This window comes from Dipteris shenzhenensis, chromosome 30, assembly GCF_047967505.1.
Source record: "Dipteris shenzhenensis isolate YYH24624 ecotype China chromosome 30, Dip_SZ_1.0, whole genome shotgun sequence".
Classification (NCBI taxonomy): Eukaryota; Viridiplantae; Streptophyta; class Polypodiopsida; order Gleicheniales; family Dipteridaceae; genus Dipteris; species Dipteris shenzhenensis.
In genome coordinates, this window is record NC_141625.1 from 5300535 (window position 1) to 5315645 (window position 15111).

At 41.3% G+C, this 15111-nt stretch overlaps 1 protein-coding gene across 1 annotated transcript; it reads right to left on the reverse strand.

Annotated features, from left to right (window-relative positions):
- Window positions 1-2412: 2412 nt before the first annotated feature.
- LOC147881638 (protein TIC 20-v, chloroplastic-like) lies at window positions 2413-3625 on the reverse strand. Its single transcript, XM_087401788.1, has one exon. The coding sequence runs from the start codon at window positions 3593-3595 to the stop codon at window positions 2873-2875; it is 723 nt and encodes a 240-aa protein (XP_087257914.1). The 5' UTR covers window positions 3596-3625; the 3' UTR covers window positions 2413-2872.
- Between the last annotated feature and the right edge of the window lie 11486 nt (window positions 3626-15111).

Sequence of the window (15111 nt, forward strand, 5' to 3'; positions counted from 1 at the left end):
CTCTAAAGCAGCCAGTGGTCTTCTATGGATGTCAAATATGGGGCAAAAGAAATGTGGAAAAGAATGGAGAGAATTCAGAAAAGGTTTCCAATAAAAGAGCTAGGGGTAAGAGTGCAAACTCCCTATCCCATGATTTTGGCATGCTACCTCTTGAAGGTGAAGCAATGTCTCTTGATCTCTTATTTAGTCAAACCAGAAAAAATGGATAGCAATAAAATCCCTTACAAAATGATACAAAATGATAGAAGCCACAACAGAAAAAGATGGTTCAAAGAGGCACACAAATGGTTGTAAAGGTGGGATGTTGCAAGCCAAGATTTACCTAAGAAGAAAGGGACCATAAGGGACTTTGTGCAGCAGGAAGTGGTGGACACTTTGTGGAAAGCATGTAAGGGGGAAATGGAGTTTTACAAGAAAGAGATCAACCTCATTTTAACATACAATGAGCAAACAGTACTTCAAGGACAATATCTCCATGTACGAGAGACAGGCTGTAGGCAGATTTAGAGTCAGCTCCCATGACACGAAGATAGAGACCGGTAGATGGACAAACACCCCCAGGCAGGAGAGCCTCTGTAACAGCTGTGAGGACAATTTGATTAAGGTCGAGCATCACTTCACATGGCAGTGTCATGGATCCTCGGCGACCAGATCAGCACAAGATATGCAGATGGTGGTACCACAGGATCTGATGATCTGGGATCTTAGCAACCCTCTACAATCTTCTGGGTGGCTCACAGGGATATGCAGCCCTCTCCACAACCATATATGTATTATATACTCTTTGTTATTAATTTTTTCAATTTTTAGTGATACATGTTTGTAATTTTGTTTCATTGTCTCAGTAACTTTAGACTGAGTTGGGTAGGTTTGCTTACTCTAACGCAGATTGTTCTTCTTCTTCTGAGTTATGACTAGGACTCTCTGGACCTTGTCTTTGTACTTGCAAATACAAGCATTTGATCTCTCTCTCCCTCTCTCTCTCTCTCTCTCTCACATTTTTTACACACAAACTCTCCATACTAAGTTCTGGCAATCAGATGAACTCATGATAAAGCCTAACACTGTGCCGAATTACTCCACCCTCTCTTAACGCACACATTCTCCTACCGCCCCACAAAAGACACACAAAAAGAAACAAAAGCATTTAAAACATCTGATAAGACAAAAACACAACTAAAAGAGAAAATCATATTAACGCTATCAGCTGTAGCACATGTTCAAGCAAAGATTGGTAAAGCCGAATTACTCCACCCTCTCTCTTGCGTACACATTCTCCTACCACCCCACAAAAGACGCAAAAAAAGAAACAAAAGCATTAAAAACATCTGATAAGACAAAAACACAACTAAAAGAGAAAATCACATTCACGCTATCAGCTGTAGCACATGTTCAAGCAAAGATTGGTGAAGCCTCTCACTCAACAAAAATGATAGAGCAACTATGAATGTGTGCCAGAGCAATGTGCCCATTTTGGTAGGCACATGAAGTAAATGCTGATATCAGACAAACCAATGTAAAGCAGTTTTGAATGTTCGCCAGATGATAATGATAATATTTGGGTAAAAACACAAGGCAAATACTCACAACATTGCACGTGCCGACATAACAATGTGCATAACCTTATGGCTCACAAAAAATGCACACAGCCTGTGAATGCAGATGATATTGAGGACAAAGTACCGCTCACATCACGAAAACCAAGCTATAATAAATCCCAACATGACATAACAATAACATTGACCGCCTGAGATCAAGTGCTCATATATTTGGAAAAATAAAAGATTTTTTCCTTTGATCCTCAGTCTAGATTTTCCGTTATAAATAGAAGCTTTATAAGTAGCAAAAGCTCTGGACAGATTGCCTCTACTCTCATTTGTCAAAGGCAGCTACGTTTATGATCATCAAAATCACAGCCACCCAACTACCTTACATCTGACAAGTAGTTCAAAGTTTCAGAATGGATGCATCTAGCAATCCAAAAGAGAATGGATGCATCTAGCAATCCAAAAGCACTAGAAACAAGGCCTAGATCAATCCAGTAAGATGACCAAGTGTATCTAAATACCTAGACGAATCCAGGAACATTCTCAAACCCATCCTCTAAAAACACAACATAGTGCAGTTTCAACATCAGCTCCCAACAGTGGGTGTAGACAAAGTATTAAAATATGCTCTCACACATACAAATCCACACACCCACACTCAAAAGGTGTATCCCATAAAAGCAAGCAAAAGATGCACTCCACGATGCATAGGAGGCCCTCAACTACACACGCACACACTATACACAAATTTAAAAAGAATCTTTAAAGCGTTTTTGAAAGGGTCGTGAGATGAGGCTAGCACTGACAGAAAACGCTCTTTGAAAATTAATTCACGTTCAATTCAAACTGAAACAGCTTGGGCAGACCATATTATATCAACTTAGTATGTCCCTTACACAAGACAGCTGATCTAAGCAGCTTTAGCATTTAAGCAACAAAACAAGACTACTATACTGAGGAATGTCAGTTTCCAAGCAAAGCATTTACACTTCATGAAAAAACACTCTACAACCCGCATTGCATTTCCCTTAGCCTCCGGAGTTTGAGGAAAGACTAGCACAAGCTGTTCCAAAAACCTGTAATAAGGCGCACATTTTTAATTGAGGCCCTAAATTACATAAGAGGCTAATCCGTCTTGAATAGAGTGGCTTGAGCTTCTCTTCATAAAAAGACGATGGGAATAAAATTCTTCCAAACGAACCAGAAGTTCCTCGAGGCGTGCAACCTTCCTTTTTAACAAGACTCATGCATTGTCCGTCATGCCGAATCATCACACTGGCCATGGAGACTTGGACTCATAGGCAAGAATGAACGTTAAGAATGTCTTAAAAAAGCTGGTTCTCTGCAGCATCTGCCACAATCGGCAAACGAGGAGTCCTTCCCAACAAGCATGAGACCACACCAAAAACTACGGATACAAGGAGGAATATGAAGATTGTGTTGTAGAAAATGATCAAGAGATCAAGCCCAACGCCGCCGCGTGGACTAAAGATGCGTTGTACTATGAGAGGAAGAATAATAAGGACATCCAAAACGCAGGCTTGCATCGCATTGAACCTGACGTATCTACTAAAATTAGGGTTCTTAACCACGGCCAGATACAGGGAGAAGAACGCAATAAAGTTAGAATAAGGAATACTTGAGTAGAACCTCAGTACTGGAAAAAGAGGACGGAAGACTGCTTCGGAGGCCGGGTATTGTGCAAAGAAATACCGGCCATACTGCAAGCCGTCGAGCAAGGGAAGCAAATAACCGAGAGCTGACACGATGCGCTCTGTAGCTGGGACGGCGCTCTTGGCTGCAACCACAACGGTAGAGGACCTTTGACTCTGCTTTGGCTGTTGGCGAAGGGACAAACCGAATTTCAGCCCAAGGCCACGACCAAGAGGGGAGAGAGGGGCGCAGCTAGGCAAAGGGGAGCATAAGGCAACGGGCCGAAATTCTCTATAGCCATAAATGGAAGGAGGAGAAGCGATGGCGAAGGAAGCAGTACCCTGCAGGGGCGAGCTGCGAGCGGACATGGGAAGCAGGAGCGAAAGAGGAGGCATCGATCAGTCAGTCTAAACACAAAAACAAGAAAGACAGAAAATGATCAAAAGAAGAAGCAGAGTCGAGAGAGACGATGCCATCTCATCAGCCACGCCAGCATCCACGTGTCCCCTTTTCCTACCTCGTGTCACCACCCCTTCCACTGCCACGTGTCCCGTATGGTAGAATATGCCACGTGTCCCTGTTACGTGGCAGAGGTCGCTTTTCTCTTCGTAGCTTCAATTCTTTAGCTCAAGCCTCAATAGGCAGATTTTGAACTTCTAGTATAGTATTGGTACAAAGCCAATATTCGTATCTACCTAGGGACCCCAGGTTATCTTCCTGCTTCAGTTCTTCTTGTTGTGTGGATGGCGAGAAACAAGATAGTTTTTGGCAGTTAGGTACTGAGAGGGTCTTATTTTGAGGCTAATGAAAATGTTGGATTTTGATGTGGTAACATAGAAAAGAATCGATCGATCATTGTGATTGTGTAAAAAACTTAGGGCAGTTTTTAGCAGTCAAGTACTGAGAGGGTCTTATTTTGAGGCTAATGAAAATGTATCTGTTGGATTTTGATGTGGTAACAGCGAAAAGAATCGATCGGTTGTTGCGATTGTGTAAAAAAACTTAGGGCTCGGAGCTCAAGAGAGCTCCGAGTCTTCTCGAGCTGCCTGCAGACAAGAGGCAAACAACTGAAGTTCAGAGATCCCAATCGTCGTGGATGTCGGCGGTGCCAGGAAGGTCCAGAAAGTGTGTGGAGGTGTCATTGAAATGTCAGGCTCGTTTGCCGAGGCAGTTAAAAGGCACTACATGTGTATACACTTTGGAGCATGTCTCGAACATGACCTTCAACGTATCAATCCCAGGAAAAGGGAGAATTCCTAGGATGGCGGCGAAGCTGGTCATAAAGTGGTTCGAAATTAGGTGGAAATTCATATTGAGAGTCTATGTCGGGAGTACTCTCGGCTGCTTGATTGTGGGGTTTTCATGCTCTTTCTTGGTCGGATACCAACGAAGGAGGAGTTTCCGAAGTGGTTCCTCTTTGCATACCAAGGTAATGCTTCCCTTGCTGACTACCGATTCATCGATTGAGGCCTTTTTCAGGCAACTGTTCAATCTACAAGTGAGAAAGTGTGGCTCATCTCAAGCGCCGTGAAATACAGAGGGGATCTGGTCTATGTGATTCCATAGAGCACCACTTTCACTTCGGAGGAGGCCTTACAACATGAGTGTCCCGTCTGGGTACACTTTCCTGTACTCAACGAATTGTTGGTGCCTGAGCTCGTTACAATTGCTTCAAGTTTGGGGAAGTGCAAGGTTTGTCTATTGTGGGACAGGAGGCAGGTTCTCTCCTGAGGCTTTGGAGCTTGAGCTTCCTAATGGGTGGAACGTTTTTGTCAAAGATCTTTAAATGGGGATGCCTCCCTAGGAACATCAGTATGGCTAACATCTAGATTGGGCCTTTCATAGTGGCCCAGCATTGCTACACTCTCATTCATGGTTTGCAGTGAGGCTTTTCAAGAAAGGCCTCAAGACCCTTAGCCAAGTATGGGATCATTAGGAAAAAAGGGAGCTCATTTTGGGGCCCTGTAAGAAATTCACTATTTTCTCTTTTCTCTCTCTCCAAAAGCAAGAAAATATGGTTACTTGCGTGAGAAATGTCAGTGTGAAAAGGAATAAATCTATTCTTTCACATGCTTTACATTCAATGTTCATATAAGAGCAACACTTTTCTGTGCAGAATTTGGTGATTCTGACACCGCACACGCGTCCGAAACGGCCCAAAATCCCAAGAACGGCACTGGAAACGCTGGAATCGGACATCCGGAGGCCCGAAAACGGCCAAAAAAGGCCGTAAAGTGAGATTTGCAGAAAAACGCGATTCGGTACCTTTCAAGATTTGCACAGAAAATAAATTTTTTAAAGATTCAAATTAGATCACCTCATTAATGTGACATGCTTCTACGAACATATAGTACTATTTCTTTTTCTTATTTTCATCTTCTTTTGTTGAATTTTCAACGTTACGTTGGCCCACTCCTGATTGGGGTTGAGAGCCTATTTTCTCTCTGTTCTAAAAGGCCCCAAAATGAGCTCCCTTTTTTTCTAATGACAGGTGGGAAAAAATGGAGTACCCTTGACAATATTGTGCAGAGGTTCGGTCTTAATGCCTTAGAAGAAGGGCTTATGGCAACGCTTCTGGGTAGGTTAAAGGAAGGATGGCCTACTAGCCATCTTTACCAGGATGACTTGCTTCGAAGGCTTTGTTTGGAGGACTAGCAAACTTTTTTCAAAAGTCAACCTTAGAGATGACGCTTCAGTGATAGTTATTGAGAACAAAAAAACAATGGAAGTTTCACACACCATTAGATAGTTTGGCTGTTTGGGCCTTTAGGCTTAGAAGAATTTGGAGAGCCACTCCATCTTTTAAGATAAATTTTTTACTTTGGAGGAATCTGGTTGGAAAATTGCCGGTGAGAGCTAGGATCTCCAAGGGTGAGTCCCCTATGTATGAGACAAACTTTTTATTTTCCTTTTACCTTTGTAAATATTTTTGGTAATATGAGTTAGCAATTTTTTTCCCACCAAAAAAAAAAAAAGAGATAAGATTCCTTGTGGTCAGCTTGGGTTTATTAGATGTGGGTAGATAGTTAGTATAGTTGTTGACATAATGATGCGTTTGTAGCACAAGCTCCGAGTGTGCCCTTACGAACTTGGTGGAACTGATAATATTGTATATCTCAAGTCACGTGTTGCATGCTAAAACTAGTTGTTTATTTGCATGAAGATAGGAGCGGATTGTTTATTGTGGAACTAGTGGTAAATGGGTGTGGGAAGAAAGCATTCAAATAAAAAAAGCTATCGCACCTCCCAAAAAAAAGTAGTAGTCACTATTTTTGCCATAACTTTTGATCTGTAACTCGGATTTAGGAGCTCTATTTTTTGTTGCAAAGTTGAGATCAAGCTGTATGACTTTCTATGAAGAAGTTGGGTCCAAATCCATAGGGAAAAGGGTTAGATAGACAAGCTAGTTTTATGTTGGAAGGTTGTCCCTATTTTGTAGCATTTAAGATTGGACCTATGGGAGAAGCACTTCTTAACATCATCTTTGGTCTTCTTATTAGTCATTATGCATGACTGTCTTTATGGAAAGCAACTTATTGCGCTCTAAGCATAGTACAGATCAGAGACCGGGAAATGTTGCAAGCAATTGAGAGGTTGATGAAATATACAGTTTGTGGGTTCATTTACAGTGCTCTTATTGTGTTTGTGAGTCAATTATAGTTGAGTATAGTTGTCACTCAATACATGGAAGTGATGAAAATGCACCTTGGAAAGAGGGGTGAAATCAAGGTGGAGATTTTTGGCATCTTTTGAGGAGCAATTTTGCTGCAAAATAAGACAGAAGGAAGAGAGAGAAAGAGGAGGCCTAGAGAGAGAATGTTATAAGAGCATGGTGAGGCATGAGGCCCATGGAGAAAATGCATGTTTGGTAGCATTTGGATGCTTGGAGAATGAGCTATGCTGCTTGCTTGGTGCCCGCTCTTATATAGGACTCACATAATTAGAATGGAATGATCGAACTAGTAGTTTCCTAGTAGCTCCCTCCTAGTTTGGTTGGGAGCCCACCATTTTGTAAACATAGTTTTGGTACAAATCTATGGGGGTATATGGGGTTCCACACATGGTTTTGGTAACCCATGGTTTTTTGGAACCATGGTTTTGGTGGACATGGTTTTGGGAGCCCAACTTAGGAGAAACAAGGGAGAAACTCTTAGTTAGTTCATCACATTCACATGAATGGCCTCAATCTAATCCCTAGATCCAATGGTAACTTCTCAATGAAGAGAGATTTAATGAAATCATTTTTTAGTCCTCTTAGAATTTTACATTAAAATGGATTCCCAGGCTTGTAACTGTTTGCCTAGACCTCAAATCAAGAATCATTTTTCACAGCTTTCTTGGAATTCTTAATGATAGTATCAACTATGCATATGAGTTTTGGCAATCATATAAGCTATCTCAATATCAAAAGAGGCAATGCTTGTTGTATGTCTTCAAGTAAAGTGTCCAAGGTTAAACTAGCTTTTGGAGTTGTTACCCTTCTTGGGAATGTCATGAGATCCATGTTATGTTCATGGGGGCTGAAGGACTCCATGGAACATTTCCTTGCTGGCCTTTGTTGTAGTGAATTATAATACTTGTTGCATCTAATTGTGCTCCATCATCTAGCATGCGTGATTATGTGATTTAGCAAGTGGTTCCCATTTCTTGAAGTGTGTCTAATGGCAGTCTCAATTTTGTTGTCTCCCAAAGCCTCAAGCAAGAATCTCCTTCATCGATTGGATGATTTGAGCCGCTCCTACACATAACTTCTTGGGATGATTAATGGCAGCCCCACTAGTATACCAAGCTTTGTCCTCATGAAAATCCTTATCCTAATACACTGTGCTAGTCATTACCACACTATCTCCTCTAGTAATGGCTAGGGTTCCATTAACCATGACTACAAGTTTTTAGCTAGAATCAAAATGCTTCGAAATACCAAACATCAACACATTGTTATATTGATTTTAACCATGACACAAATATCCTTGTATACGATAAATTTTGAGTCATTCATAGTTATGCTGGCTCCCCTACAAATTTGAGCATCAAACATGACTATGGGCTTTTAGTTGAATTCCAAATGCTTGGTAATATCAAGCATTGACACATTGCTAGATCGCTTCGGTGTTGCTCTAACCCAACACAAGTACATGCCAAGTCATACAAAGTTATGCTACTCCTGTCAAGTCCAAAAATAAAAACTAGGTGCATCATTCTTGCATTCATGAGCTTTATAAGCATAACTCATTTAGAAATCTCAACAAGGTATCCACTGAAGTCATGTTCGCCTACACAAACCACAACACTGATATGGGTGCAACATCTCTTTTTTGATGCTCATGGACATAAGTTTTGATTGCCTAAGTAGTCATTTCTTATTCTTAACATAATAATAGCTCTCTTTGGGATCCTCGTAGGGCATCCCCTTCTAGCTTATGGATAGATATTAGGCAATGATGTTGGGTTGCCTCTTACCCTTCTTGAGCTGAGTTATGGATCCATGCTTTGTATTATGACTGTTACCATTGGTTGAGAGAACATATTCTTTCTTGGAATCAAGATCAATGCAATACATAAAAACATATTCAAAATCGAAAGAGAACTAGAATTTAATACCCTTTTTGTTCTAGTTATAAGATTTCCCTTTTGACAATTTCATAGGACAAATAAGTTTGAATCTTCAGAGCTATTCCTCCATTTGGCCAATGTTGCTTCAAAAGCTAAATAGTAAATGATTAAACTCTTCTCTTGCTACCCACAACATGCTTTTTGCCAGTTGGCAAGCCACAAGCCCCACAACACTTGTAGCCCTTGTGGTGTTAACTTCGTCCCTTGCTTTTGCTTAGCCAATCATATTTACACCCACCAATCAAGTGTGCTTGGTAATTTTTGCCTCTATCTTTTAGCACAAAAGTCAAGTATTCTTATGTAATAGGCTTGTAATAGGATAATACAAGTGATTGGTTTTTGACCTCTATAGCAAATATGGCATTTCTCTACTATTATTACAAGCAATTATGTTAGACATCACAAAGGCATGCCAATAAATGCTTACTCACAACTATCAATAAATAAGGGGATAGATTACAAGGGGGTTGTAGGTGTCACAAGCAATATTATTTTTTCTTTTGAACCACAAAAGGCGAGAGGCCATAGCTCAACAAAGCGTCCATCCCTACCCACAACTCAACAAAATGGTTCACACTTCCTGAGTGGGTGCTTGCCGGTGGTTGCACAACTCCTTCCATATTTGATTAGGGATCCCTTTCATATGCATACTAGACCAAAAACACATCTCTTACCTCTTGATATCCAACATCCTGATTTGGGTTCTTGAAACACCTTGAACAAAACTCTAAAACCATATCCTTGCTTGTCCTTGTAGCCAATAACCTATGATTTACAAAAGAACATCGAGTCTATCTTTGTCTTTTAGTAATGCTGTGAACTCTAGGTCTTTGATGAATTGAGAAGTCCTTCAGGAGCAAAACAAGCGGCAGCGTACCCCCGATCACCCATAAGACTTAGGGTTGGAAGATCATGAGCAACAAGAATTCCGGATGTACAAGGAGGTCTCTGCACAATTAGCCACATACACACTCGCACTACGCACTATCCCCCAAACACTCCAAATGCACTTCGATGCACTCTGTGCACAAAATCTTATATTCCACCTAGATCTCACAGCCCCACTCCCTCTTATCGCCCTCCAAACCATCCTCCGCCACCATAATCCTGATCACTGTTGTCCCATTCTTGCCATGTCCTATTTTCCATAAGATCTTTAGCCATCTAGCCTCTCTCTTCTTCGCCCCTCTGACCTTCAAACTCTCGCCGCCCATCCCATTTTGCTCAATTTCCAAGCATGGTGCTGCATCATCACGGAGTCCACAAGTTGTCCTGTGGACGATGATGTGATGCAATTAGCAAACCCTGAGGAGCTCAGCCCGTGGGTGCTCTCTTGGATGAGATATTGTTGATGCATATGCCCATGGACAGTGTTTATGCTTGAGCCAGTTGGAACTTATTGGCATTTTGGATTGCCATTGCAGTTGACATTTTCTTTTGGGCTAGATTTGCTCGTATGGATGCATAGTACATGCACATGAGTCAGATGTATCTTTTGATGCTTTGAGCTTTGAGTTTTGGTAATATTTCACTCTATTGTGGCATACACGTTTGGGTGCACCTGGTATTTGGTGTGATTCTTTCTTGCAGGCACTAGCATTTGGGATTTTGCTTTATTTGCATCATGGCATCCTCTTCCATGTTTGAAAAAAAGTTTTTCAGCATTAAAAAGTTTGATGGGACAAACTTTTCTTTGTGGAAAGAACAAATAAGGGATGTGCTTATTCAAAAGAAGCAGATAAAACCCTTACAAGGGATTGTAGCTAAGCCTGCAGCTATGTCCACAGATGAATGGAATGAGTTGGATGCATTGGCAAAGTCTACCATTAGACTTCATCTTGGGGAGACACTTTATTACACAGTAGCCACTGAAAAGACTACGGAAGCTTTATGGAAAAAGTTGTGTGCTACATATGAGAAAGAGACTGCCTCAAACAAAGTCTATCTCATCAAGAGATTGTTTGAGCTGCACATGAAGGAGGGAGTATCCATAGCTTTGCACTTGAATGAATTTAATATCATTTTTGGTCAGCTTCAAGCTTAAAAGCTGAATTTCGATGCAGAAATGAGGGCAATATTTCTCTTATGCTCATTACCATCCTCATGGGATAGTTTCCGTACTGCTATCAATAACTCTACACCTAGTGGAGTATTGAACTTTGATGATGTGGTTGGTAGCTTGTTGGCTGAGGAGATTAGACGGAAGTCAATGGAAGGCAACAAGCAGGATGCAACCTTAAATGTGCAAAGGGGCAGATCACAATCCAGGGGAAGTTTCAAGAAAGAGGGAAGTCCCATAGCAAGTCCAGGGCATGGAACATTGAGTGTCAATGCCTCTTTCCTGGATTAGCCATATACCGGCTAACAACTCGCACTGCAAATGCAATGTCTAGTCTAGTAGCTATCATAGCATACATAAGACTCCTAACCGATGATGCATAAGGAACCTTGGCCATCATGGCCCTATCCTCATCTGATTTGGGACTATCTGTATGACTTAGCTTCACATATGGAGGCAATGGAGTACTCACTGCCTTCCCCCCCTCCATATTGAAATGCTGCAATACTTTTGTAACATACTCCTTTTGTGAAAGCCAAGGAGTTTCCTACTCCGATCACGCGTGATGCGCATACCAAGAATATGACCTGCAAGTCCCAAATCCTTCATATCAAAGGCCTCATACAACTTGGCCTTTAATGCATCTAGCTCATAAGTATTCTTGCTAGCCAATAGCATATCATCCACATATAGTGCCAGGAGTATCAGTCTATTATCCTTAGCCCTTTTATTGTAGAGGCAGTGATCAATTTCACTCCCTCTTAAACTTGGGGACCGAATGAAAGCATCAAACTTCTAATACCATTCTCTAGGCACTTGCTTGAGACCATAGAGACTCCTCTTCAGCTTGCAAGCTAAATGCTCTTTGCCCTTTTCTTCAAAGCCTTCCAGCTGCACCATGTAAATTTCCTCATGCAGATCCCCATGCAAGAAAGATGTCTTGACATCCATCTACATAAGCTCCATATCCTCTGCTGTCACTAGGCCAAGCATGCATCTAAATGTGGTCATCTTCACAACCGGAGAGAATATCTCATCAAAGTCCACACCCTTCTCTTGCTTGAACCCTTTAGTGACCAAACGGGCCTTGTACCTAGGCACATCATCACCTGTGAACTTCATCTTATAGACCCATTTACATGGCAATGCTTTCTTCCCATGTGGCAAAGAAACCAACTCCCAAGTCTTATTCTTCATAAGTGAACTCATCTCTGGCTGCATAGCATACTCCCACTTGCGTTGATCCTCACGCAATCAGTAAGCATCACATAGTCTACCCCTGGAACAAACCTATCAGGTGGTCTAGACACTCTAGATGATCTTCTCAAGGGCATTTCAGCTTGTTGTCCCACCTGCATATCAGCCACATTTGGCTCATCATTTCCACCAATAGATGATCCATCATCTACCCTTGATTGTATACGTGTGGGAGTACTTGGTGGTACCATTTCTTGCACATTTGGTGCATGGACAACTTGCTGTCTATCAACATATGCAGGTGGATTCACGTCCTGGAAAGTGATTCTCCTCATTTCCACATCCCTCATGGGTGCCTTATGCATCTTCTTCTCATTAAAGGCTACATCATGGCTATGTATGATCTTCTTTGCTTTTGGATCCCAGAGACGATAGCCCATCTCTCCACTTTCACCATAACCCAAAAAGATGCATTTTCTAGACTTAGGATCTAGCTTCTTTCGAAGCTCTTTTGGCACATGTGCATATGCCTCACACCCAAATATATGCAAATGAGAGTAAGAGGGCTTCTTGCCACTCCATGCCTCTTCAGGAATACCACCATCCAAACTCTTACTAGGTGATCTATTGCCCAAAAACGGGCCAGAAAGACTTGCATTGGAAAGCATGCATTGCAACCTTTCTTGAATGGTACGGTTCATCTTTTTTGCAACTGGATTTTGCTCTGGAGTACGAGGGGATGTGAGCTCCCTATTAATCCCATGTGTATCACAGAAATGTTGAAAGTCATGAGAGAGATACTCTCCACCATTGTCAGTCCATAGGCATTTAAGCATCTACCTGACTGATTCTCAACCAAGGCCAGCCATTTCTGAAATACCTGGAACACATCACTCTTTCGAGCTATAGCATAAGCCCACATTTTCCTAGTTGCATCATCAATGAATGTCACATAGTATTCAGCCCCGCCTAAAGACTGTGTAGGCATGGGACCACATATGTCTGAATGCACCAAATCAAGCTTTTCAAACTCTTTCTTTCCCCTTCTTTTATGGGCTGATTTAGTCTGCTTCCCATAGAGACAGTGCTCACAAAATTCAAAATGCATAACATAGACACGAAATCAAATACACAGAGATCTATAACTCTAAAAATACTCCATCGAATCATGCAAAAACTGACAGGTAGGGGTTTTTAGGCGTCCAGAACACAATGGGATGGCCGGTTTTGGAAACCGTGGTCCCAATCACTGGGTCCAACACACAGACTGAAAAACGTTTTTGGAAACTGAAATGTTTGTAAACTCCACCGGAGTGCGAATGATGAGCAACATAGAAGTTTTAGGACCTTCTGAGTCCACTGGAACTGACAGATCTACAAATGGTTGCTCCAAACTTGAGTTCCAACACTTGGGCACAAAAACGCTGAAACTGACACAGTGAGTCAAAAATCCAACGAAATGATCCCAAATTCAAGAATGAAGGTATTTCCAAGCTCCTAAAGTGAAATGGACACCAAAAGCAGGCAATGGTTGCCTCTACAAGTCAATACGGAGTCTCTGTCATCGAACGGAATAGGGAAAAGCTTAAAACAAGATTTTTTCTTTGAAAACACTTAACAGGCTCTCAAAACCACTTCACAAAACCAAAGTGACTTTTCCAAAGGTTCCTTCAAGCTCTTTGCACACTCGGATGCAAGTAAAATCACCCGCAAAGCTTTCCACAGAGCTTCTCCTTCCTCCCACAGAGCTACTGAGCTTCCAAGCATTCACGCATGCTCAGCTAGATCACCCGGGCTCTGATACCAATTGAGAGTACTCTCTCATTCATTTATATATGTATTTGAGTATTGTACATAACCGGGATAAAGGCACACTAACCTTTAACCCCCACAGTTTTTGGGCTGAGGCAATGAAGACTGCAGTGCATGTGATCAATAGATCACCTAGTAAGAGTTTGGATGGTGGTATGAACAGGCATGGAGTGGCAAGAAGCCCTCTTACTCTCATTTGCATATATTTGGGTGTGAGGAATATGCACATGTGCCAAAAGAGCTTCGAAAGAAGCTAGATCCTAAGTCTAGAAAAGACATCTTTCTGGGTTATGGTGAAAGTGGAGCAATGGGCTATCGTCTTTGGGATCCAGAAGCAAAGAAGATCATACGCAGCCATGATGTAGTCTTCAATGAGAAGAAGATGCATAAGGCACCCATGAGGGTGCAACAACATCTCCATACATGACATAAGTACTTCTCCTCAGTCATAGGAAATTCTTGAGGAAATTTCTCATTGGGGGATCCAAAACAGATCATGGAATCACGTGGAAAGCTGCACCATAAGAAGTTAACATTTGCTTATATTGTACAGTTTTGCCATGTTTTACCCTTGTATTCAATATTGAATACTAGAAGATGCTAGAAATATTCTATTGTGGAGTTTCATTTTTGTATTTTCCATTTTGGTTGCCAAAAGCATGGAAATGACTTATGGGAGAGCATGTTTTCAAGATCATGTGATCTTGATTGTTTTCGGTGTGGACATGCTACGAAGTAGTGCCTTGACCCATTGATAAAGGGCTTGAAATGAATGTATCATTGTAGCCTAGTAAAGTCCCCTTGGGTTCCATATCTTGGGCCATGTATAATTGAGATATTTTCTTGTGTTTTGTAGGATAAGTCCTCCCTCATGCAATTCTTAATAAAGTGTCACAAGGTACTACATGCCCAAAAATCATTTCTATTTATAGATTCATCTCTTTGTTCATGCATGTGCATTATGAGAGTTCATTCATTTTTAAATTCACAAATGTTTCTTTTGGTTTGTGTATAGTTTTTTTAACATTATTTTGTGAGTTTCCACCCAAATCCCACTTTTTCCAAATGTCTATGTCAAATTCCAAATTTGTCTTTTCAAAAACTTTCATAAAGAAATATCTTATGGAAGAAGTTTCCAAGATCTCATTCACAAACTATACGCAAGAAGATAGTGTTTGAGGTTTCTCACATCGTTCAAGCCAATTCTACAATAGTTGGATCATGTATGTG